Source organism: Castor canadensis, chromosome 6 (genome assembly GCF_047511655.1).
Source record: "Castor canadensis chromosome 6, mCasCan1.hap1v2, whole genome shotgun sequence".
NCBI classification, from domain to species: Eukaryota; Metazoa; Chordata; class Mammalia; order Rodentia; family Castoridae; genus Castor; species Castor canadensis.
In genome coordinates this window covers 83,190,032-83,217,886 of record NC_133391.1, presented here as the reverse complement: position 1 = coordinate 83,217,886, position 27,855 = coordinate 83,190,032, and the positions used below count along the sequence as shown (strand labels likewise).

The 27,855-nt window shown below is 37.0% G+C and overlaps 1 protein-coding gene across 4 annotated transcripts in view; it reads right to left on the bottom strand.

Annotated features, from left to right (window-relative positions):
* Window positions 1-27,633, bottom strand: part of Tmem232 (transmembrane protein 232) — a 318,408-nt gene extending 290,775 nt beyond the window's left edge. For 3 of the 4 annotated variants that reach the window (XM_074076974.1, XM_074076976.1, XM_074076975.1), the window contains exons 1-3: window positions 27,594-27,633; window positions 4,605-4,651; window positions 969-1,104 (exon numbers count right to left, since the gene is read on the bottom strand). In XM_074076974.1, coding sequence (XP_073933075.1) covers window positions 969-1,087 — 119 coding nt within the window. In that variant the 5' untranslated portion in view covers window positions 1,088-1,104; window positions 4,605-4,651; window positions 27,594-27,633. The remainder of the gene's footprint in view (window positions 1-968; window positions 1,105-4,604; window positions 4,652-27,593) is intronic. The other variant, XM_074076977.1, reaches the window with a different exon arrangement.
* Between the last annotated feature and the right edge of the window lie 222 nt (window positions 27,634-27,855).

Below are 27,855 nucleotides of genomic sequence, written 5' to 3'. Positions count from 1 at the left end.
AAAGAATAAACTTGTCAAAGTTTTCTCAGGTCCTGTTTCTTTTTATTTCTAATGTCCTTAACTATTTAGACTCATCAACTGTTTTTGCTCACTCCTTCAGAATAGCATTAAATTTTACATATGTTCACAAAAGTTACTGCAAAACTGTTCATGTTTTTTATGATGTGTTATGAATTTTATTTTCCATACTATAGGGTTCTTGATGTATAATAACATCCCCTGCCCCCCCCCCCTTTCCTATATGGATTGTCCGTGTCAGGACAAAGACAATAAAAGACAACTAGGGAAGGTGTACTCCTTGTGATTGTAAATTTTTTATTTTTGGCAGCACTGAGGTTTGAACTCAGGGCCTACACCTTGAGCCACTCCACTAGTCATTTTCTGTGATGGGTTTTTTCAAGATAGGGTCTTGTGAACTACTTGCCAGGGCTGGCTTTGAACCACGATCCTCCTGAGTAGTTAGGATTACAGGCAAAAGCCACTGATGCCTGGTTTGTGATTGTAAAATCTTTGTGAAACACAAAAATTCTTTTAAATTGCACTTGCACTCATTTTAGAAATCTTATTTCAAAAGGATAAATCAAAATACAGAAAAACACACTATTGTGACTAAATTTAAAATAGCAAAGCACTAAGAAATAGCCAAAATGATTGACAATACAATAGTTATTAAAGACTTTACCTTATTCATTTTATGCCTTACTGTGGCAAGTTAAAATATATGTGCATATAGAAAACGTTTATTTGAAACAGAGTGTCTATCACTCACAATTGTAGAAAGTATAACATTATAATAATGAACATTATAATAAATGAAGTTACTTGAAAAATAGCAAAATTAACATTGCTACCCTTGGCTAAAAGAGCCATGAGTTTTTCAAAAAGTTTTCACAATTTTCTGAACTTTTAAAATTCTCTATAATGCTTATGGACCCCTACTATAGTAAAACAAATTCTTTCTAACTTACCTTGATACTTGACTCTTTTCTCTATCTAAATTTTCATAATTTTGTTTTAAGAGTTCTTCACGATAAGAGGAACATATGACTCCAAGTTTACTAATTATAGATGATTTGTGGACAGACATAGCTACAGATCATAAACCTAAAGAAAAATATTACATCTATGTTAAAATACAAATCCATTCATAGTGCCAAATAATATATGTTTTGCAAGTTCATGATTTGTGGAAAAGGGTAATCAGAAAGACAATAAGACTTAAGAGCAACTTATTAAAAAGTAATTTAAAAATTTAAATTCACACCTGGAAATCAAACTTAACTTTGCCTCCAAAACCCATCCACTTCCTATTATGTTACGATTATAAGATTATTCATTCATTTAATATAGCAATGTTACTAGTGAAGTTAAAGAAGGAACAGTACAGGATGGTAACTAAGAGCATAGCTATACCACCAGAACAGTAGCTTTATCTAACTGCTCTGTTCTTCAGTTTCTACAGCTATAAAATAGGAATAGTATCTCCTCATAGTATTCCTGTGAGAAATTAATAGTTCAATATATTTAAGTTGCTTAGAATAGATCCTATATGAGTGCTTGGTAGACTGTTTTCTGTTTTTAAGGTAACTTGCTAATTCCCTTTTATGTCTCTTGTCTTTTAGATCATATCCTCTCAGCTTGCCCTCACACCCATATTTCTTTTTCTTTTGAAAATATCTAAGCATATTTTATGAGTTGGTGACCAAAACTAAGACATACTATTTGTGTTTAGTGGAATATTTAATCAGAAAAGCACTAAAATGGATAGTTATATTTATACTAAATTACTTTTGCTTCATTTTTAAGGTAACTAAATTTAAAAACTGATCACTTATATCTTATATCTTGTATCACTTATGTCAAGATTTTGGTAGGAAATATAGGGTGCTCTCAAATGTGGTAAGTAAAGGAAAGAGTTCTTTCCAAAGACTTCAGCAGAGCTGTAAAACAAGATGTGTAGTTCTCTGGACCTAGCAAGGGGGAGAACTGTTTCCTCTGTTAGGTCTAAAGGGGAAGAGAGACCCAGGAAAAATGACTAAAGAAGGGTAATATTTTCTCCTTTGTTCAATCAGTGCAACCAATCTGAGGTTGCTCTCTAAGAGGAAGCCAGGAGAACATGAGTTCTGATCTCCCTCTCCTCCCATACGCAGGTCCACTCACCTGCCTGTGCTTCCCATTCACTAAACCAAACTGGAAGCACATCACAAAGTACAGAAGGATGGGATGCCCTGCAGATCTGCAGGTCAATGGGAAAATATTAAGGATAAAATGGGTCATAAATGAAAGATGTCACATTATCTATTGCTGATGGTGTGGAGCACAGTCTGCTTCTAACAATTCATATCCATTAGAATTTTTATGTCAGCAGCTATGCTGAGCTATGTATGGGCATGACATTCAGAGTGGGTCTAAATGTAATGTAAAGCAAAAGTTATTCCCAAGCAAGATGAATCTTGTTAGAAGTGCATTTTCTTTAACAGCTAACAGTATTCCACCTTAAAAGGCACTCTGAAAAATAGCCACAAATTCCTATCAACAATGCATGGTAAGATACACTTAAACACAGCCTAAAAGAGTAACAATAATTAAGAAGTATAACTACAAAAAGGGGCTAATTTGATAAATCTATTTATTAATGATGAAAAATTGGCAAGTATTTGTTGTGAGCCATATAAAATTATAAAAATAAGATGTTTAAGCAAACTAAAGACAACATCTTCAAAAGAACACAAAAAGAAACACAGGAGGATCAAAAAGCAAGCCCACCATTCATGAAATGTTGCATATTTTAGAAATATAGTTTAGAAATACTCTTAGATAAATTAGTTTAAAATACTTTAATGCCAAATGGGTAGAAAGAAAAAAGTAAAAGGAGAAAAAGTAATTGAAGCCAAATGGAGGGCCAAGTAGTCCTGGTGTATATTATATGAGACATACTCACTGATGGCTTGAGGCTTTTTCCACAGACATTTCATGGTTGAATATGGTTAGTCATATTTTAAACTTCTAAGAAGTTAGAATTTAATTATTTTAGATCATTGAACCTATTGTCCAATGTCTACTAATAATAGTGGTAGATATAGGTACCCTCTGTTTAAAATGTGAGTTTCTCAAAACACTATTGAAGAGACTTGCTTGGACTGGTGGGAAAATGCTAAATTTCTGTTAAAATTTCAAAATGCTTACTCTCCATTTCTAGCTTATTTTACTAATCCTGTGAGCAGTGTATAGCAAAACAGTTTGCGAAACACTACTTGAGTAGTGTTGAGATAAAAGAGAGGCCCTTTCTATGTCCTTAATATATTTTATTGATTAGGATTGCTTGTGACTAAGAGTAATACAAACAGTGAATAAATAATCAAAAGTTTCCAAAAATAAAAAATGAAATGTTCCGAAACATTTCCTACATGATATTGGAATCAAACAATCAGTGGGTGAATAATCGAGGGAAAAAAATTTTAAAAGGATGCTGTCCCCTCCAAATAGCTTGACATACAGAATGTGAAATGTCATAAGCGTCAGGAACATGTTTAACCTTTTTCTAAAAACACTCTTCATCAAAGTCACAGCATAGCACAAAACAGGAAATTAGCAGTAGCAGTTATTATTGTTGTTGCATGGATGATAGGACCTTGTTGCATTGAGTGATACTTTGAAATTAATTTTCCAACTTCAACACAAACTTGGGAAAATGCAAAAATCTGGAGAAATGTAAGCATTCTTAATGTTATTTTATAATTATTTTAATGTATATAAAGTCTGATTTTTATTTTAACAATTAGCAAAGTAAATTCTTTCATAATTTTGAAAATTTGTCATAAATTACTCATGACAAAATGAGCTTCACCAGATTTGTTTTTCTCAAGAAAATGCAAAGCTTTTGTGAATGTGGCAATAGTAATAAACCCAACACTGATAGTATGATTTCTAACAAATAAGAAACCAAAACAATTTCTACTGTCTTTTACAAATGTATCATACTGAGTTTGATTTTTTTTGAATTTCAGAAACAAAAGAATGTTCTGCCTAGTGACGCAACAAACACCACTTTAAAGAGTGGCATATAAGGATGCCATTTATATAAAACATTTAAAAGAAGTAAGTTCAGGCACTAAGGGCTCATGCCTGTAATCCTAGCTTCTTGGGAGACTGAGATAGGGAGGATGATGGTTCCAAGCCAGCTATGTAAAAAGTTCACAGACCCCCATCTCAACAGAAAAACCTGGGTGTGACAGTGCATGTCTGTCACCCCCACTACTACTGGAAGCATAAATAGGAGGAACACAGTTCACACTGGCCCAGGCAAAAATTGAGACTCTTATCTCCAAAATAAGCAGGGCAAATGGACTGGAAGCCTGGCTCAACCAGTAGAGCGCCTGACTGACAAGTGTGAAGTCCTGACTTTAAACCCCAGTAACACCAAAAAAAAAAAAAAAACGGATTAAAAAGTCAACAAAAGAAATGTTAATCCATTATTGTTTCACATGATGCAGCATTTTGTGTTGCTAAGACTGAAAAGTATTCAGTTTTCAAGATAATAGTTAAAGACTGCATCAAAGATGTTCTCTCCAAAATGTTGTTTGATTCTGCAATATGGGCATTACCTTACATAGCACTTTCCAATGATACCAGAGTTCAATGTCTTCAGCACCTGTTGGCAATATGGAAAACAAATTCATTCAACAAATAAATCTAGTAAACCACTTTTCATTATAACTGGATAAATGCAGATGTTGCTAACATTAGCAAATGCTTTACTATGTTTCATCTTGCATACACTAGAGATATAAAGAGAATTATTATATCAATGTCATTGTTTAAAAGTATAATTAACTCTGGATGGTATAAAACTAGGAAACAGTGCATTATCTTTAAAATTATCCAAATTAGTTCTGTGTCGGACAGCTACAATGATAGGTAATCATTTATTTTGAGTTCACACTAGAATGCCTCTAGAAACTGAGAAATAGTCACTCAAGTCAAAACCCAAAACAATAATAAAGGAAAAAAACAGCAGGAACTTCAGTTCTGAAACTTCATGTGTCTGAATTTTTCTAGTCCATATGAACAAGCTTAGAAGTATATTCCTTACCAGACCATCTAGGTAAAAGTCCAAGTACCCAAGCTTCACTGAGGAACAACTGACAAAAAAAACTGTATATAGTACGGTATATGATGTGATGTTTTCATATATATGTATATTATGAAATAATTACCACTGTCATTATGTATGATGATGATATATAAGATTTACCCTCTTCACAATTTTAAGAACACATCATTATTAACTGCAGTCATCATGCTCTTCAGTCAATATACAGACCCTCTCCATCCTGTCTAACTGAAATTTGTTACCCTTGGCTGAGGACCCCACTTAGCACCCCTGACAACCACCATTCTACTCTTTGCTTCTTTGACCTTGACTTTTTTAGATTCTATGCATAATAACATCATGTAGAATTTAGCTTTTTTCACTTAGTATAATGTCTTCAGGTTCATCTATTTTATCAGAAAGGAAAGGATTTCCTTCTTTTTATGGCCAAATAATATTCCATAAGATATATATACAACATTTTCTTTTTCCATTCATTCTTCAGACAACACTTAGCTTAATTCTATATTTTAGCTATTTTGAATAATTCTGCAGTGGACATGGGAATACCTCTTTTACAAACTGATTTCATTCTGAATATACCAAGAAGTAAAATTATTGGACCATATGGGGCAGGGGGGAGAAATGACCCAAATAATGTATGCACATGTGAATAAAAAAAATAATAATAATAAAAAAAAGAAAAAAAACTGCTTTTAGGTTGGGGGCAAGAAACTGCTTTTAAGATTTCTAATACAATATTTAAATTAGTCATTATCTTTTGTTATTATCTCATTTTGAGGTATTTTCTCATTCTTTCTCAGTAGCATGCCTTCCTCAGGTTTTTAGTAATGTTCCTATTTTATGCCTTTTTAATAATTTGAACAATTCTATCAGATCTTACACAAAAGGAAATAAAACATTTCACTATCCATAGTTTCAGGATCTTGAGCAGTAAGAGAAAGGATACTTATAGAGAAATCTCGCCTATTAACATAGCTGCAAAATTTTCTAAACAGAACTAATTGAAGCCAAACTCATAAATATTAATAAAATAGAATTCATTATAATAGAGAGGTGTTAGTCTCAGAAGATCGAGGATAATTTAATATTACAGAATGTATTATTGCCAACCATAACATTGATGTATTCATATATTTAAAGCAAATGCAGGAAATTTTATATATCAAAGAAAAATTTGATTAAATTCAGCTTCGACTCATGATTCTACAAACAACAAAAAAAATTGTTTTCAAGCCAGAAATAGTTTTCATTATTTTAATTAAAAGAATCTAGGAAAGACTAAAACAAATATAATAATTAATGATAAAACTTTAGAACTTTTATCATAAAAGCCAGGAACAACACAAGAATTCCATACTATTGTTATCATTCAAAATGTTATAGGTAGTCCTAGCCAATAAAAACATAAGAAGAGAAAAAAAAGATATATAAATATGGAAAAAGAAGGTATAGCATGTTTATTTGCAAAATATCTACAGAAATCTTGGAAAAACGTGGATATAAAAAACAGATTACATTCAACTAAAAAGAGATTTCCAGATGAACAATTCATCTAGAAAAATTAGTGATATGCTTACAATGCTGGCAAAGATGGAAAGTCAGCATGGCGCTAGCCTCCCATCTACAAAAAAAAAAACACCTTACTTTGTAAGACTAAAGAAGGAAACTTGAAATCCAGAAAAACGAACAATCTTGAACCAATCCCTTAGGAGATGAACAGCAATTTTGAACTGATGTGTATATAGTTGGAGAAAGGTTGTTAACCAGTGTGACTCCCAGAAAATTAGTAAAAAGAAGTTAGTATTACATTTTCTTAACTACTGTTAAGTCAAGTAGGCAACAACAACAAAAAACAAAGCAATGGTCTAGAAGTTTTGAACAAGATAATTAGTATACTTGATCAAAAGGACAAATACAGAATTATGTATTCTGCCACTAGACAATATACATTCTTCCCAAGTACACAAGTATAATTTCTAAAAATAGAGCACAATCTAGCCTAGAAAGAATGTCTTAACCAATTACAAATGGTAGAGAATCTACATTAGAACATTAGATTACCTGACATCAAAAGACAATGAAATTAGAAAAGTATAACACAAAGATAAATTAACCCTTCACATATGTGAAAATAAAAATCCCAATTTAGGTCATCTGCAGGTCAAAAACAGAACACCAATGAAATTTTAAACATACTTAGAACTAAATGATAATAAAAAACATTACATGTAAAACTTATGTGGTGCAATAAAATGGTGCTTCAGAGGAATGTCAGATAATGTATCTAAAAACAAAGACAAGCTAAATTTAATTAGCTAGCATAAGAAAGGAAAAATAACTGCAAAATATAATCCAAAAATACAGAAATAAAGAGAATTTTAAAGAGCAGATATCAATGACTTACAGACAAAAATCTAAGATTAATAATGCCAATATGTTCAAAATAGTAGTCTCTAGGAAAATTCAAACTAAAAACTATAATAAAATTCTATTTCTCAATAACTAGAATGGTTAATGTTTTTTAAATAATAAGACTAAATTTTGTAAGGTGTGGAACAATGGTGCTCTCACACATTGCTGATGGGATGGAAACAGGCAGTTAGGAAATCTATTTGTGCCTTTGAAAGTTAAGTCACATACCTACCTCCATACCCATAAATTTCATTCCAAAAGAAATGTAACATTGTCACAAAAAGACTTGTACAATAATGTGTATTGCATGGTTATTCATAATAGTTCCAAAGTGGAAAAACCCCCAAGCATTCATCAATAGGAGAAAGAATAAATAATGTATAATAAGTTAAGAGCATGCAACAATATGCATGAGTTTCAAAAATATGTTGAGTGAAAGAAAACCAAACACTAAAGTACACATACTAAATGATTTCATATGTATGAATTTTTTTAAAAAAGGCAAAACTATTGCATGCTAATGGTCTACAGGAGGATGATGGGCTGTAATAGGGCTTGAACAGAAGATGGCACAATGACAATGTTAAGTACTGGGGATAGTGACAAGGATGCATATATTGATCAAAATTCATTTTGCAGATTGCATTTTTAAAATATGACCACAACAATATCTTCCACACATATTGTTTTGTAATGTGAGTTTGCCATTTCCCTTCACAACAAACTGAATCTAATTTGGCTACCCGTGGATCTGGACTAAATTTAGTGACTTGCTTGACTAACAGGCTGTGGCAGAAGTGATAACAATATGATGTAAAAAGCTAGACCATTAAAAAAGCCTGGCATTTTCCTCCTGGATCTCTTGGGATACTCTCTGAAAATCTAGACAACATGTTGTGAGAAACCACATACAGGGGCTCAGGTTGACCACTCTAGCTGAGTGCCCACTAGACTTTCAGGTGATAGAAAGCAGAAACTGCACCTCTTGGATGTCCTATCCAGTCAACATTCACATGACTAGAGCTTCAGTTGACAGCTAACAGAAACCGCTGGCAAGACCTAAAATGAGAAATGCTTAACCAGCCACAGTTAACTACAGAACCATGAGAGTTGATAAAAAAAAAATGGTTTCAAGCCACTAAGTTTTAGAGTGGCTTGTTACTAGCAAGAGATATTCAAAACCCTTACTTAACTGTGCAATAAAAATGTGTTCATTTTACTATAAGCAAATTTTACCTCAATAAAAGTAAGATTAGCAGTAAATATTGCACTATATTTAGTAAAATATAAAAATGAAAATGGCTCAAATAAAATCAAAGTGTATTTTCTTACATGTTAAAAAGTCCCAAATTGGACAATTGAGGGCCTGTTTGGTACCTTTGCAGTCATAAGAGACCAAGGCTCCACCTAACTCTTCCTTTCATGGTCATTGTTTGGCTTCATGTCTCTTCACATTGTTCATAGGCTCATGTAACATCAAATTGTTGGGAAAGAGCATTGGTTACTATGTGTTATTGATCTCCATCTTCAAAGGACCTCTGTTATTCAAGTCACATTTTCATTCCCTTAGCCATTCTCCTAGATCAGTATGCCATTATCTTTGACCTAGATTAATACAGTAACTTCTTGTGTTCAAGTTTGTTTCTGACCTCTGTTTCTGTAGTTCTATCTTTCATGTAACTGGCAAAGTAACATTCCTGAGCATAAATCTGATAATGTCACTCTTACCCCATCCTACCCTTTAGGTTAATACACTTAATATACTCCTATTGTCAAGAAAATAAAATACAAACTCAGTAGGGACTGTCCAGATGGCTGTAACATAAAGTTTGAATATATGATTTAAATTTTATACCTATTGTTTTTGAAAAATAGCTAATGATTTTATTTGCCATTATAAAATAAAACTACGTGTCAGCTACAATTCTTGATAGAAAACCTTTTGTGAAAAATATGATAAAAACTGGATTATATTAAAAATATCAATTGAAAACTCTTATGTGATGTGAAAGGAAAAGTTAAACAATATAAAACCATGATCCTTCTGGAAATAGTCAAAAGTTTAAACAATATCTAATTTGTAAGAGAAAATTATAGGTTATAGAATATCATTGATGCTTTGTATATTCTGCTTAATAGCTACTCTCTTCATGGTTTATATTTTTCTGTTCTAAGGTCATGTACATATTGTATTATACAATGTTTGATAGTTTTACCTTGCACATTTAAGTCTTTAATTTATCCAAAACTGAGTTCACTATATAGCAGAAGATAAGGGTAATTTTTTTCTTTTCATATTAATAACTAGATAGATATATAAACACATACTTAATAGGTAGATAGATAAATGAAAACATTCTTCATTTCTTGCCAAAATATCTCCAAAGCAGAAAGCTGAAACTTCCTTAAATCACTGGAATAAAAAAAAACCCAAAATAAAAAAACAAGCTCACCAAAGATATGACACTGGGTGCCCTGTGGAGAGGGAAAAAAGCTTCTAGGATTGTGAATACATGTCTCTCTAGACTGGAAGGCCATAAAGGTCATTGAGAGCCAATTCCTCTGTTGTGATAGCAATCCCAGGAGGAGACAGAATCTCAGAAGACATGACTAGCACTGTACCTTCAGGACTAGACCCCATAGCATAGCAGAGGCATACAAATCTTTTCCTGACCTAAGTTTTGCCCAGAAGATGGATGCCAAACCAGAAGGGACCATTGTGACCCTGTGACTTAGGTAATTCTCCAATACTTTATTGATGTGTATTCACCATGGATCAGGGAAAGGACTAACAAAACTGAGACTTAATATCAAAGAGGCTCGGAGAATACTCAGTGAACTTAAAGAAATTATTTCATGTATACACAACTTCATCAACTATGATTTATAATTACTACATGCATTTTAATTTTATTACTACTAAATAAAATAAGTGGCATTTTCCAGAAATGTTAAACATAAGTATAATTAATTAATAGCAATAAATAGAAACATTCAAAATATTGAAAAGTGAAGTGCTTAAAGTGTTTACAGATGATTTAGAATGACTTGGACAATGAGAAATATGAATTTAAAAGCATTATTAAAATTTAAATAGCAGTAATTTCCACTCATCTCCTATCAATCACTTATATGCTCATTTATTCAGGAAAATCACAGTGAGCCAACACTGAAATAATAAAGCCCCAATCTAACATACTTGGTTAAATATCTTGAATCTCTTTTACTCACCAAAGGAAATCATTTGGCTTTGATGCAAACTGCTAATATGATGAATGGGGTTTATGAAGGGATCACAAAAGTGAATGTAATTATGTATGAATTTTTATATTGTGTGACAGTACATTTGATTTATATGCAACCTTCAATATGTAATATTAAATAAAGAACACCACATACACACACACACACACACACACACACACACACACCAGAAACAAAAGGTTACTTTCAATCATTTCATATGTAGCACTACTAAACAGTATCTATATTATTCATTTAAGTGGTCCCCATTTAGGAAATTCAATTTGGTTAACAGAAATGCTAACAATGTTTGAGATTTCTGTATTTTGAGAGAAAGATAATTAGAACACTGTGCCTTCTTCCCTTAAGAAATTATAATCTGCAGGAAAAGGATGCTGAATTCCATGATAAGGCAGCAGGTGTTATTACAGAAAAAATTGCTCAAGGAAAAAAAATTTTATCGTTATCACATTCTGCAAATGTATGACAAAAACTAGAAAGTAGTCAAATTTAAATTTAAATTGGACACATGTGACATGTTTCTTTTGAGTTCTTTGTTTCTTTTAGCCCTGAATTCTGTGAATGTAAATATCTTTATCTAATAAACAAAGTACCTAAAGTGTGAAAGTAATAAACAATAGAATTCTTTCAGTCCAGACCCATAAAATAATAGGAAAGCCTTTAGTTGTTCTTGTTTTTGTAATTTAACCATTCCTAAAATAGGCTTTAAGTCATTCCTGAAGCAGAGAGATTATTAGAGAAAAGACAGTAATCAAAGAAATAAAGATTTCCCTAAACTGAAGACAGACAAATTTTTTAGTTGACAGGACCAAGTAAAACTATGAAGAGTAAATACAAATGGCCAATGAGCACATGAAATAATACAACTGTCTGAATATAAGGAGTGATTGATTTGTGGCTCTCTACTAATCAGTGAATATTTAGCGGATTGGCTGTCAAAATTTAAGCTTCTTGGTACAAAAATCTAAATTTCTTTGTGAATAATAAGTCTGACAAGTACATTGATGAATTTTATATGGTGATTTTTGCTGAAACCTTAGTTCTAAGACTAATGAAATAGGTTTGTACTGGAGCTATGTTCTAGAAGAACATTAACCCTAACCGAGGAAAAGAAACCCACAAGTTTCTTAAGAACATTAAGCACTGGTTGGTAGGGCCCAGAGAACCAATGGTGCAAGATAAATGTGGTGACAGTTAGAAAAAGCCAATGTCCATGGTGTGTAGAGGGCATATATCACTTGTCTATGTATTACTAATCAAACAAAGCAGTATGGATAACCACAGAAATACTTCATTACTAGTTAAAGTGTCCCCTCCTGCTGGAGTCAAAAGGTCACAGAGGTAATCTGGATTAGAAGAAAACTATAGCATTTAATCTTTGCACACAACTGCTCCCCATATCCTCTGCTAGGATTCTCGTAAAAATTAATGTTTTCAGACCAAGAGTGGTGGCACTACACCTGTGATCTCCAGCTATGTGGGAAAAGTAAGTAGGATGATCACATTCTGAGGTCAGCCTGGGCATAAACACAAGACCCTGTCTGAAAAATAACTAAAGAAAAAAGGATTGAGTCATGGCTCAAGTGGTAGAGTACCTGCCTAGCAAGCATGAAGCCCTGAGTTCAAACCCAGTTATCTGCCACACAAAAAAAAAAAACCTACATTTTCAGAAAAAAATTCTTAGAAACCTATGATAATGGGCTGAAAAAGGTCATTTTGAAGTTCAGCTATCAAAGTACTGACCTACTACTTGAGAATTCTCCTTATCCTTCACAAGATGTTCAAATCCTACCTAATGAAAAGGAAGTAAAATTTGATGTATTCTTGTGCCCAATGTCATCAAGCAACTTAAAGAATGATTTAAAAGTTGCTGTGTTTATAGGTATAGGTCTTTAGCTTAGTTTGATATTTGTTTAGAGTTTTACTGAACATTTTTCTTAGAACTCAGAAATACCTGAATTTTTTGGTTTATGATGATCTTTTCATTTGCCAGTTCATTTCTCTATACAAAGCTGAAATATCATAATTAACACAGTAATTATCACAACTTAGTATGAATCTGTATATATTTTCTTATAAATACATAGATATATTTGATCACAGAGTGCTGTCTTGCATAAACTCCATGGAGAATGTTCTGTGCTACCTTTCTGAAAATCAGGGAAAAAAAATCTGAATTCTAAAAATCTAACCCCAAAACTTCCAGATAAATAATTATGAAATGTGTCCAGACTTGAATTGCAAAGTTTTCAAATCAGAATATCAAGTTGAAGAATGATAATGAGGAGAAGAAAGTCTGGACAACTCTTTAGGTATCAATCCCCAGTTTGATGTTTTGGCAAAGTGTTGGCTCAGAAAATACAGTGCAAGATAAAAGGCTAATACTAAAGTATTTCTTATAAAACAAATCCATTGGCAACAAATGCTCAGATTTTGTTTATATCTTGGACTTCCTTCTTTTGCTCTCATTTTTGAAAAGGTTTTCTGGCATTTTTCCCCTTTCAGCATTTTGAATATATCCTCCCATAGCCTCTGACCTGATGAAAAGTCTGCCGGTAATCTATTCAAGTCCCCTTGTGTGTGATGTGCCATTTTCTCTTGCTGCTTTTCAGATTTTGTCTTTATGGTTAGCTTTCAGCATTCTTACTGTAGTATATCTGAATTGAAACCTTTTGCACTTATCCTGCTGGGTTCACTGAGCTTCTTAGATGTGAATATTAGTATTTTTCAGCAAGTTTGGAAAGTTTCCAACCAGTACCTCTTTGAGCAGTTTTTCTGCCTGTTTCTTTCTCCTCCCTTATAGAACTCTCATTATGAGTTAGTGTACTGAAAGGTGTCACACATTTCTCTAGCAGTCCTAATCATTTTCCTCCAGTTTTTTTCTCTGATCTTTGGACTACATATTCTCTAGCAATCTATCTTCAGGTACACTGATTCTGTAGTCTGCAAGTTGCTCCTCTGATAATTTTTTTTTATTTTGGTCTTTAGACTTTCAACTCCAGAATTTCCATTTACTTCAAACACACACACACACACACACACACACACACACACACACACACACACTCATTTTTGTTATGTGTATGTAAATTTCTGTCAGTTATATCCCTTTATCGGTATTCCCTATTGGATGTGATGTTTTCTTCTTCTTTACCTCTTTAAATCTGGTTCCCATTTTTCTCTGAATGTATTTATAATTGATACTTCAACAGCTTAACACTCAAACATGACATCTGGTCCCTTTCACAGGAAGCTTTTTCTCTTTTCCCCCTCCTGTGTATGAGTCACACTTCCTGATTCTTTACATGTATTATAACTTTTTGTTCAAAAATGATCACTTAAGACAATTCTGGATACATATGCTTTTTCTCTATCTGAAATCTGTTTTTCTTGTTGCTTGGTTTACTGTGTGTGTGACCTGAGTAGTCTATTTTAGTAAGCTCTATTGCCCCCACAGGGTGAAGGGTACAATGGTATCCTTTACTAGCTGAATATAGTATAGAGCCTCCTTCCATAGGACTGGGTGAGAATGAGAGGTCCTAATTTTTTAGCTATATCACCAGGAATTTAGCCTTTTCAACTTGGAGTTGGAAGAGATTAGAAATGTTGGAAGAGTTCCCTCCCCAGCAAGACACAGTAACCTTGATTAAGAGAATAGGGAAGAGGGAGTCCTACTCATTTTCTTGGTCATACTAGCACATAGTGGAGTTTACCTCAAGTTGAACTGGGCAAAGTTAAAGTGTAACTTTCTGTGACAGGCCATTATGTAAGTTATTTTTGTGCATCCTTAAAATATTTTTTTCCTTTGCTACATTCATTTTTGTCCAGATTACCATTTACCCAATTTATCATGTAGAAGAGCTTGATTTCAACTACATTTTATTCCAAAATGCATCAGATGAAATCCCACACTTTCTGAACTAAAATCCAGACTTGATGCTTTATGCTATATTATATTTCCAATCTCTAACATCCCACTTGACATTAATGCAAACTCAACTGTTATGTTACTCATAAAAGTTTTTAAGATGAGCTCCAAAAATAAATACAGGGGAAACTTTAACTTCAAATTGGCAACAAAAAAAAAGGTAAGAGTAAATTAGGGTATGGAATAAGGTAGAGATGAAGTGAGATGAATGAATAAATTTATGCCATAAAATCATATTTACTTACTTGCCAGAGGTATGTTACAAATTTGTCTTAAAATAGTGCTCAAGTCCACTGTTTACCATGCTTATAAGTTTAGAAACAAGTGAGTTGCAGTAGAAGCAGTTATTCCTGATAAAGTTACAAGACATTTCTCCCAAAGCTGTCATAAAGATGATAGAATATAATGTAGTGAATAACCTTCTCAAGATAAGAATAATAAAGAATTTCATAGGGCAGTCACTTATGCTCAATATAAATATACAGTATTATGTCAAGCAATAATCAGTTTTGTGTGACACCAATAAAATGTTGGTATTCACTTCTCTAATAGTCTGAAGGCTGCAGAGACAAAATTTTTGTGGTTTTAGAAGTAGTCGGAACCACCTGCTAGAAAACAACTGGAAATGCATGAAGCTGCTTCTGTTTTTTCATAATGTATAAGGTTGTAAAGAAGGACATGCAGTGTCCAGAGTGGCTAAATATAATTCCTAGTTGTATGACAGTACTTCATGAGGAAGAGTGTAACTCTCAAGATGACTATAGCACAAGCTGTCCTACCTTGAGAAATACTGAATTTTATATTTAGAGCCATGGTCCATAGCAAAGATTAACAGGCTATCATTTATTTGAGTTTGTGTACTGTGTATGTGCGTTGCTATATATCATATGGATTAGCGTCTGCAAAGAAAGGAGAGTGGAGTTTCCTTCTCTAGCGGGTTCAAACAAAGGAGTTTCATCTTTATCTGTCATATATATTGAAGCTGTAACAAATACTTAATTTGATATAAGAAAAGGAAGATAATTTTATTCATCAGAATTTCAAGGTAAAACCAAACCCAGAAAAGGCAACTACACAGAGCTGTCATTCCTTGTCAAGAGTAGGGGTGAATGGGAGGTTATAGAAGTTTGGGATGAGTTGGAGTGGAAATGGAAGATAGGATGAGGGAAGGTAGAGGATGACAGAAATAGAAGCACTTGTGAAGTGAAATCTCCTTGTCGTTACACCCCCAAATCCTTAGAAACATAATTATATTCACAATAAGCTTGGATATTTATTAGTTAATTTTTATAACAAATCATTCCAAAATGTAGAGCCTTAGCACATTAATAACCATTTCTTATCCCCACAATTGCTCAGGATTGGGAATTTGTTCACAGCTTGGATGGATAGCATTGGTTCAGGCTTTTTCATGAAGCTGCAGTCTAATGGCAGCTACAAGTTCAGTCTGATATTGGAGAGGTGTTTCAGTAATCTAAGATTCAAGCAGGGTTTTGAAGGTCTACTTCCAAAGTGGTCCACTGACATGGCAGGCAAAGTTGATGCTGGATGGCGGTTACAGGCCTCAATTCTTCTGTTTCCTCAGTGCTGCTTGAGTGCTCTCATAGTACAGAAGGTGCTTCCCCCAGAGAGGATAATCCAAGTAACTAAAACAAAACCTTTTATATTCAGTCCTGCAAAGCCCATCTCATGAGTTTACTGTCACCATACTTTATTGCTGGCTGTGATTCAATGTGAGTAGAAATCACAAAAAGGTGTGAATATTAAGAGGCAAAGATTATTGGGAGCTATTCTGGAGGCCGGATATCATGGCTTTAATAGTTTCATTTGTTTGCTGATCTGTTTGTGGGAGCCAACAAATGCAGAAGCATTAGGTACTGAGTTAATTCTCTTTAGACATTCTTGAATTCTCTTTGTTAATATTTTGTTTGTTATTTTGGGATCTATATTCATGAAATATTGAACTGTAGTTTTCTTATATTATCTTTGTCTAATTTTGGTGTTAGGGTAATTCTGGCTTCATAAAATGAGTTAGGAAATATTCGCTCTGCTTCTATCTTCTGAATGAGATTGTAGAGAATTGATTTAATTTCTTACTTAAATGTTTGGTAGAATTCTCCAGTGATGTCATCTTGGCCTAATGCTTTCCATTTTAGAAGATTATTAGTTATTTATTTCTAGATACAGGCCTATTCCGATTGCTGAATTCTTCATTGCGAGATCTGGAAGGTCTTTTTTAATTGAAGAAGTTACTTTGAAGGGTTAGACTAGTTGACATATAACTTGGAATTTATCCATTCAATTAAAAACGTAGCTCAAATACAAAAGGTAGGTGAGGTTACATGTTTTCCTATTTGTGGAAATGTCCAATATATATTTCTATCCAGTACAATGTAGTTCAAATTTAAATCATGCCTACTTCATGATGCCTCCTTCTTGACTAGTACATTGATCACAAGTTGTCTATATTTTGGAGCCTACTAAGGGTATTACATAGGAATCTCACTAGGACACATTGGGTACCAAGTGATTTTTAAACTCAAAGTCTGTATAAAGTTTTAGTTACAAGTACATACTATTTCTGTTGACACAGTAATCTGCTCATATATCATGATCTTCACCTAGGTGTCTATTACTCACTTTGCATCTGATTTTGTGTGAAGAGACCATGTCCTTGGCCACGAACACTATTACTTTTGAAGCTCCCTTTGCAACTAGAAGTTCTAATTAAAATATAGTAGGGAATTTTGGTAAAGTTTGCTTTCTTGATAGAGGTATGGTACCTTTTTCTTTCTCCCTTTCCTATTTCTTACACTGCTTTGGATGATAGGCCTAAGATAGAGGAGTTATCTTGCTATCTGGAGATAACCAGGAAAGTGTAAAGCATCTACAAACATGATGGGACACAAAAACAGGAGACTGGGACACTGATGCCATGAGGAAGCTATCTACCACCAGACTCTAAGATTCCTATTTACTGACTTCTTATTTTAAAATAAATCCCTGCTTAATTAAGCCATTGGAGTTGATCTCTGTTACATTTAATGAAATACAATCCCAGGATATCTCTTGTCTTCCTGAGAACCTAGATCAAACCTATTTCTTCAGGAAGCCTTCTAGGATAAATAAAAAAAAACTAGAGTTGGGTAATGTTACCTGGGGTAAGACCAGAGAAGTTTCACCTCTCTCCAGAGGCTACAGTGGCCAGTGAGATAGCATGTGACCATGTATGGGACAAGTTGTAGCACCCCCCATTTCTGTAACCTGCTCTAAAATGGTAGATAGGAAAGGCCCTCTTTGTTCTCAGGGCTCAGCCTTTGGACTCAAATCCACTGAGTTGCCGCTGGCATGCTTAATAAACTTGCTTCCCTAAAGATTTGGAGCCCTCTCTGTCTCTGTTTGAGCCCTCCTGCAACATTTCTGAGGTGCTTGCTCAGGATTTGGAGGGTGGTGTTTTTACCTCCTTGTTGCCAGCTCAGTGTCCTCAGCCCACCAGGAGGGCCACCCCTGCCAGGTGCCACCAGACCATGTTAATCCGAGGAGGGAAAGCCTCTCTCCCAGCAAGCCAAGGAGGTGAGTTCTGGTTGCACAAAGGAATCCAGAAAGGTTTGGGAACCACCTTGACAGCCCCACTCATCAGACTGTTAAGAACCTGGGTTTAAACTCAGGCCTGCCTCAGGATGGAAAAGGAGAGTCTGATCAACTCCCAAAGACACCCAAGTAACCCCCCTTTGGGGGTGAAACCATGTCTTTCAGGTTCAGGGAGCAGAACAGAAGTACTGTGCTGTGTGAGAGTGTGTGAAAGTGCGAACCTGAGATGTAGCCTGGTTACTGAGTGCAGAGTCCTTATCCGTGGGTCCTTCGCAAACTCATATGGTCTAGGGTGAATCCTAATGGGGCCTCTGGACCCGGGCTTATATGGACTCACTACAGCCAAGACACACCTAAATACCCATGAGGGAGCAGCTGCAGATGGACAAAGTGAGTGGCATTATTTGTTTTCCTCTGTGTGCTGGAGAGGAGAACCCCTACCCCCTCTCCACAGCACCATCCCTTCCAACTTTGTCTCTGTCTTGACGTCTGGCAAACAGGAGGCACGGGAGGAGGTCAGAACACCCCCCCTAGAGTGCATGCTTAAGAACTTTAAGAGGAGAATTAGTGGAGATTCCTAGGCCAAGCTGACTCCTGACAAGCTTAAGACCTTATGTTGGCTGGACCAACTCAGGACGATTGTATGGAAAGAACTCACCTCCTTCTCTCCCTTTTGTGGGAGGCAGGATATAATGTTTCCTGAAAGAAAGCTCAGGTTTGCCAGGAAAACACCTTGGGTTTCACCTGTCACAAGGATGATGCAGACTGGGCCCTGACAGGAAACAGGCTGTCCACTCCATTGGCAGTCTAATCTGTCAACCCCCAAAACCCATGGACAAATTAGAGAATATCTAGGAGCTGCAGATTTCTGCCAGATCTGGATCCCCAGTTACGCTCTCTTCACAAAACCCCTTTATGAAGCCACAAAGTGGAGAAAATAGAAACCCATGGTATGGGAAAAGGAGCAAGAAAAGGCCTTTAAAGAAATTAAGAGGGAATTCACTAATGACCCTGCTCTGGGCTTGCCACATGTGATGAAGCCCTTCTTCCTATATGTACATGAAAGACTGGGGACAGCTGTAGGAGTCTTGACCCAGCTGCTAGGTTCCTGGCAGTTTCCTGAGGCTGGTTGCACTGCCTGTGCACCCTGGTGGCCACTGCTATCTTGGTGGATGAAGCAGACAAACTTACTTTGGAAAAAGAACTCACAGTTTGAGTTTCCCACTGTGTTTTGACTCCCATGGAATTATAAAGGAATTATTGGTTAACAAACTCCTGAATGGTCAAATATCAAAGCATGTTATGTGAAAACCCATGTATCCGGCTAGAAGTTGTTAAGACTCTAAACCCAGCCAGCCTATTACCAGTTGATTCAGGGCCTCCAGAGCATGACTGTTTACAGGGTATGGATGAGACATTCTCCAGCCAGCCAGACTTGACTGACCAGCCTATTAGTTATCCAGATGTTGAGTATTTCACAGACAGCAGTAGCTTTGTCCAGTACAGCACACATTTTGCCAATATGCAGTAGTGACTCTGGATGCTGTTACTGAAGCACGGACCACTGCCAGTCGGGACCTCTGCACAAAAGACTGAGCTTATTGCTCTCATGCAGGCACTCCAACTCACTGCACGTGTGAGAGTAAATATCTATATGGAGTCTAAATATGCCTTCACTATCATTCATGTCATGGAGGCCTATATAAAGAAAGTGGGCTCATTAACTTGGGAGGAAAAAGTGTTAAATATGGACAAGAAATTCTGGAATTACTAGAAGCTGTATGGGCCCCTACGTGAGTAATGGTCATGCACTGCTGAGGGCGACCAGAAGGGGGAGATAACAGCTGTTTGGGGAAACCAAAAGGCTGATAGGGAAGCCAAGTGAGCAATCCTCACAGGACGACAAACCTCAGACTCACTGACAGCTGCCTTGTTCCCGTGCTGCTAATTTGAATAGGACCCATGGTATACTTCACAAGAACAGGCTTGGTTTGAGACTAAAGGAGGAAATTTTTTACCAGACAGATGGTGGAAGATTACCGATGCCACATTGCCACACCTGAGTCTCTGGCTCCCACATTTGTCAAGCAGTTCCATGAAGGAACTCACTTAGGGCAGACAGCTCTTGAGACCACCTTGGCCCAGCATTTTTATGTCCCCAAGCTCTCCAGAATAAGTAAGGCACTATGTGAGAGGTACAGTTTGTGTTCCAGAAACAATCCCTGACAAGGGCCAAGATGTATATATTTACTGGTGTTTGTCTGTACCTTCTCAGGATGGATGGAAGCCTTCCCCACTTGGACTGAGAAAGCCCAAGAAGTGGCCAAGTGTCTGTTAAAGAAAATCATCTCTTTATTCAGAATACCTGTGTCTACTGGGTCAGACAATGGGCAGGCCTTTGTGGCTGAGGTGGTACAGTTGATGGCTAAGGGATTTGAAATAACTTGGAAGCTACACATGGTCTACCACTCCCAGAGTTCCGGGAAAGTAGAATGTATGAACAGGACTCTAAAATTGCAATTGGGAAAACTATGCCAGGAGACCCACCTACAATGGGATCAATTACTGCCCATAGCCTTACTCAGGATTAGATCAAGCCCCACCAAATGGACAGGTCTCTCCTCTTTTGAAATTCTTTTTGGGCATTCACCCCCTTTAGTCAAGAGCCTGCAAGGGAACCTTAAGGAAATAAATGACCTCACCCTGAGATAGCAGATACAGGCCTTTGGGTTGACTCTCAAAAATCAATGACTGGTTAAATAAGAGACTCCCTGTTAGTCTGACAATTCCCACGCACACTTATAAACCAGGGGATGCTATTTGGGTAAAGGAATGGAATGTTCAACCACTAAAGCCCCACTGGAGAGACCCTTTTGTTGTTGTTTTGTTCACCCCCATCACAGTTGAAGTAACAGAGATCATTCCCTGCATACACCACAGCCAAATGAAGCCAGCTTCCCTCGAATGGGAGTAGATCCCTGATCCAGCTTTATTGTGCAAGATCACCTTTTTGAACACCTGTGCCCTTCCCCAACAGTACCCTGATTCCCGGGAGACAACAGGAGACCACTGATGACGAGATGTCAGCCTTGCTCTAGTCACTCTGGACACTGACTAGTCCACACATGGCGGACGCTTGAGGAGTTGTCCATCTCACCTTTGAGGATGAGTCCATTCCGTATATTTGAATTTCTTGCTAATCTTGATCAGCTCTCTACCTGGGGACCCCCAGGCTTTGGACTGTGAGTCATGCATGTACACTACCTGAGTGGGGATTGCTGTTACCAAAACTCTGGTTTTCCATACTTATTATTCCTGTGCAGGCACCATTGTTGGGTCATGCACCCACAACCATACCACCTACTCAGTGTGCTTTTATCATGATCAGTATATATGATTCAACCCCATCCATTGCCCTTGGGAGCAATGGCTAGAGGTTCGAAGCTTCACCAGCACTAGGAAGCTCGTTAACCACATCCGGATTAATGACCCCAACAAACCTGTGTCCATATACTTTGATGTATGTGCCACAATAGCTGAAAACACTGGGACTTGGAGCAACCGTGGGGGGCTAGCCTGGGAAAGGACCTATAGGTTAAGTAACAAGTACATATGCCCAGATGACAGTGGGACATCCGGTTGTATATACTATGAACAATTCTACTGCTCTTATTGGGGTTGGGAAAGGTGAACAACTTGGCTAAAAAAGGGAGGTCCATACCTCACATGGAACAAAAAAAGGAAGCAACCCCAACTGCACACTTGGTGCCTGTAATCCTGTAAATTTCACTATTTTCTACCTCAATGAAACAGGCTAGGAAGTTGGGAAAAAGTTTGACATTTTAATCTATGGAAAGGGAACAGATCCTGGTACTTTGCTGCATTTTCAACTCATCATGATCACTCATGAGAGCTCCTCATACCAAGTCTTTCACTCCTTTTATGAGGAGATACAAAGTGAGTTTCCCATCTCAGTTAAAACCAAAAACACGTTCCTCTCACTAGCTGAGTCTGTAGCACAAGCTCTGAATGTAACTTTGTGTTATGTGTGTGGGGGAACCAATATGAGAGACTATTGGCTATGGAAGTCAAAAGAGCTAAACCCCCAAGAGCCCTTTAATGAAACCACTCTCCCTAGCCTCGGGGAGTGTGTTTGGCTCCTAAAAACCTCTATTATTGGAAACTATTGTATCTCCCATCCAAAAGGCCAATTCTCCACTGTGGTAGGTGACTTGATCTGTTTGGGACAAAAATTTTACAATGATGCTACTCAGGAAACTCAGTGATGGGAGTCCCAATCACACAGAGCCCCAGCCTCACCTGCTGGCTAACTTCCCTAAACTTGCAATAGCCTGTAATAATCTAACCGTGGCTATAGAGTGGTGGGCGCCTAAGGGGCTATATTGGATCTGTGGGAAACGAGCTTACACAATCCTTCCCAATGACTGGTTCAGATCCTGTGTGCTGGGCACCTTCAGGCCTTCTTTCTTCTTGATCACCCTCAGACAAAGTGAAAAATTAGAAGTCTCCATATGTGAGGAAAGGATTAAACAGGAAAAAGTGAGATGCCCTACAAATAGGAGACTGGAAGGATGATGAATGGCCTCCAGAGCAGATCATTCAGTATTATGGTCCCACTGTATGGGCCGAAGATAGTTCCTGGGGCTATTGCACCCCAATCTATATGCTTAACCACATCACTCAGCTTCAGGCAGTGGTTGAAATTATAACTAATGAAACAGCTAAAGACCTCAACATATTAGCCAAACAACAAACTAAAATACCCAATGCCATTTACCAAAACCATTTGGCTTTGGACTATTTGCTAGCCTCGGAGGGTGGAGTATGTGGAAAGTTCAAGCTGAGTAACTGCTGTTTACAGATTGATGTGAGGAAAAGGTAATTAAAGAGATTAATGACAGGATGAAAAAGTATGCCCATGTCCCTGTGCAGACCTGGAAGGGATGGAGTCCCAATGACCTGTTTGAGGGCTGGTTCTTAACCCTGGGTAGGTTCAAGACCTTAATAGGGGCAACTTTCCTTGTTTTAGGAGCATGCCTGATCTTATTCTGCCTAATCCCCTGGTTCTGTGGTTTTTCAGGACCATATGGAAGCCACTGTAGAAAGAAAGACAGCTGCTCATGCTATGGAAATATAAACCCCTAGGTCAAGATAATGCTTTTAGACCCAAAAGTGGGTCTGAGCATCTGAAGGGGAGAATGCAGGAACGCAGGGAGGGGAAGGGAGATAATGAGTGCTATAGGGAAACAAAGAAAAACCAAAGTTGGAGAATGTTACCTGGGATGAGACCAGAGAAGGGTCACCTTGCCCCATTGGTTAAAGTGGCCAATGAAATAGCATGTGACCATGTATGGGACTCCCCCCCTCCACACATTTCTGTAACCTGCTCTAAAATGGTACATAAGGAAGGCCCCCTTTGTCCTCAGGGCTCAGCCTTTAGACTTGAGTCCACTGAGTCCCTGCCAGCCTGCTTAATAAACTTGCTTCCCTAAAGCTTTGGTGCCCTCTCTATCTCTGTCTGACATGTCTGCAACATGAACACATAACTTGAAGACAAGAACTTAGAAAAACGTACTTATTAACCACTTCAACCCCCAAAGACCCCAAGCACTGATTTTTTCTTGTTTGTTTGTCTATTTGGTTTTGGCAGTAGTAGAGTTTGAACTTAGGGCATCACATTTTGTAGGAGGAAGGCACTCTACCACTTGAACCACACCTCTTCTTTGCTTTGGTTATTTTTCAGCCAGCGTCTCATGTTTTTTTCCCAGGGCTGGCCTCATACCCAGATCCTCCTACCTGTGGTAGCTGGGACCACAGGCACGTGGTGGTATACCTCCAACTCAGGCTTATTTTGTTAAGATGGTGTTTCCTTAGCTTTTTGCCTAGACCAGCTTCAAATCTTGATCCTTCCACTCTCTGCCTCTTGAGTAACTGGGATTACAGCCATGAGCCACTGCACCTGGCCAAACACTGCTCTTAACGTAGTATTTCTTAAATTAAATCTTAGTTAATATACTCACAAAACTCGCAACTAGTAAGTTCAGTTATTTTCAAATCTATGCACTATATAACTTCGTGAAAGAAACAGCAACCAAATCTTAAATGCTCCAGGTGAAAATATCTATCCCCATCTACTGGCCACTGCTTGATATTAAAATCATTTAACTGGCCCTTTGCAGAAAGGTATTTCTAAAACAAGAGTCGATGATTTTTATTTAGCCATTTATCAATAGTTATAGAGCATCTGTGACATACTAGATATTATGATGTTAAAATATGGTTTCAACAAAAAACCTGACATTTTATAATAAAAAGCTAATAATGCTAATAATAAATATAGTTAGCAAGTGGTTTATTAGTGTTAGAAATGCAATGTAAAGTAATAAGAACAAAACAATTTATTAATGTGAAATAGTTGTTTTGAAAAGATTTGTTTTCCCAGCAGCACAGCAACTAAGAGATAGCATAGATAAATGGGACCTCATAAAACTAAAAAGCTTCTGTTCATCAAAAGAAATGGTCTCTAAACTGAAGAGAACACCCACAGAGTGGGAGAAAATATTTGCCAACTATACATCAGACAAAGGACTGATAACCAGAATATATAGGGAACTTAAAAAACTAAATTCTCCCAAAACTAATGAACCAATAAAGAAATGGGCACGTGAACTAAACAGAACTTTCTCAAAAGAAGAAATTCAAATGGCCAGAAAACACATGAAAAAATGCTCACCATCTCTAGCAATAAAGGAAATGCAAATTAAAACCACGCTAAGATTCCACCTCACCCCTGTTAGAATAGCCATCATCAGCAACACCACCAACAACAGGTGTTGGCGAGGATGCGGGGAAAAAGGAACCCTCTTACACTGTTGGTGGGAATGTAGACTAGTACAACCACTCTGGAAAAAAATTTGGAGGCTACTTAAAAACCTGGACATCGATCTACCATTTGATCCAGCAATACCACTCTTGGGGATATACCCAAAAGACTGTTACTCCAGAGGCACCTGAACATCCATGTTTATTGCAGCACTATTCACAATAGCCAAGTTATGGAAACAGCCAAGATGCCCCAGCACTGACGAATGGATTAAGAAAATGTGGTATCCATACACAATGGAATTTTATGCAGCCATGAAGAAGAACAAAATGTTATCATTCGCTGGTAAATGGATGGAATTGGAGAACATCATTCTGAGTGAGGTTAGCCTGGCTCAAAAAACCAAAAATCGTATGTTCTCCCTCATATGTGGACATTAGATCAAGGGCAAACACAACAAGGGGATTGGACTATGAGCACATGATAAAAGCGAGAGCACACAAGGGAGAGGTGAGGATAGGTAAGACACCTAAAAAACTAGCTAGCATTTGTTGCCCTCAACGCAGAGAAACTAAAGCAGATACCTTAAAGCAACTGAGGCCAATAGGAAAAGGGGAACAGGTACTAGAGAAAAGGTTAGATCAAAAAGAATTAACCTAGAAGGTAACACCCACGCACAGGAAATCAATGTGAGTCAATGCCCTGTATAGCTATCCTTATCTCAGCCAGCAAAAACCCTTGTTCCTTCCTATTATTGCTTATACTCTCTCTACAACAAAATTAGAAATAAGGGCAAAATAGTTTCTGCTGGGTATTGGGGGGGGAGAGGGAGAGGGCGGAGTGGGTGGTAAGGGAGGGGGTGGGGGCAGGGGGGAGAAATGAACCAAGCCTTGTATGCACATATGAATAATAAAAGAAAAATGAAAAAAAAAGTGTCTTCAAACATTTTTCTATTTCAACAAAAAAAAAAGAAAAGATTTGTTTTGTTTGATATTATAGTGAATCAATAAGAGACATGTTAAGGAAATGAATTTGGTTTTATGAAAATAAAAACTAAAGGATACAATGTTAGCTTAAAAAAGAAATTCACAAAGGTGCAAAATAGAATATAGCCTCCTGGGAAGAAGTTACTTTTAAAAACCATTTTGTTATGAAATACATTATGGAAAAATTGAATAGACCAAATTAAATAGGGTGGCATTCTGTAAGGCTTTCAGAGTTGTAATATGCTCATGTGCACTGTGAGTCCTCTGAGCAGCAGTGTGATGTGTAGTTTCCCCAAAACTTACTGACCAGAGGAAACTTTAGAACACTATCTCCTGGGATAATTCATATGAAATACTTTGGAAAATGCTAATTGAGAGCACTAAACTATTTATTAAGCACAATTGTCACTACACACTTTAGTAGAAACTCTGGACAAACAATGAACTTCAAGAGAGGAACATTTCCCAAATTGACCATGACAATGAGTGATTCTGAAGATGAGTCAGATGTTCATTAAGAATATACATGACTCATAAAGACCATGAGGTTTTAGTGAAATAACCTGCTACTCACCTTGAACCTAAAGATTTATGTGGAACATCAAAACAGAGAATATGTACACTTTAAAAAAATGTATTTGAGCTCATGAAATGGCTCCAGGAAATTGATTGGGTGCCTGGTGTTCAATCTGCAACCTGGCATAGATTTTTAAAGGGCTTAATATTAATCTCTTGGGTAATTTTTTCAGCTCCAACTAAAACGAGTTTTGTAACAGAATATCCAATTTCTGAAAACTAGACAATATTAAAATTATATCAACCCTCTGGAAAGGCAACATGCATTAGAAAACACCAGATTTAAACCATAACCCTAAGAAGCCAAGAGTAATTTGACCCAAGACCACTAAAAAGAATCCACTTAGACATACTACTGAGACAGCAAGTGACATACTTTTATCACAGCCTTACCAGCTCCTAGATATTTTTGGTAATTGATAACTTGGGCCTTCTCAAGATTAGTTGTTTTTAAAAATCTTTTTAATTTTACACTGCCCCACACACCTGCACTCCATTTTTAACTTCTTTTGAAGTCCAAAAAAGGTGTATACAAGAAAAAAAATTAATTTTTACCAACTTCAGAGGGGCATGGAGACTAACCAGTGAAGCAAGTCGACTAGAGAGAGTCCAGAGGAAATCAAACCAATTCCCTCATTCATATCAATAACAAGATTCACCATCTTCTTTAGTCCCCCCCAGCAAAAACCTTTCCCTACCAGGTGACCTGCTGACTGCTCCAGGACAGACCATTTAGAGGGGAATGCTGCTAGGAGGGTGACCTGCCTGGGCGGCGGGGAGTGACGTTTGTTCTAACAGGATCCTGGGAAAGGAGGTCCTGTGTGGGGGTACCTCGGGGGTTCAAGGCATCCCAAGCAGGGTGCAGGGGTTACTCACCACGCTCAGGACCTCTGCGAACCCGCCGGTTGCTAAGGACGCTGTGGAAGGCGCGTAGAGTCGCGCTGAGCGCTCAGCCAATCAGGACTGAGAGTGACGTTCCACCCGCCCTTCCACTTCCGCATTTTTGTCCACGTTCGGAAGAATTAGGGGGTGCGTGTGTAACCCCCTTCGTGGCTTTGACAGCGACCCTTCGCTTTACGGAACGCACGTGCTTTGGGAACCCGGCTGGCAGCCGGGCCAGAAACGGCGTGGTGGTCTT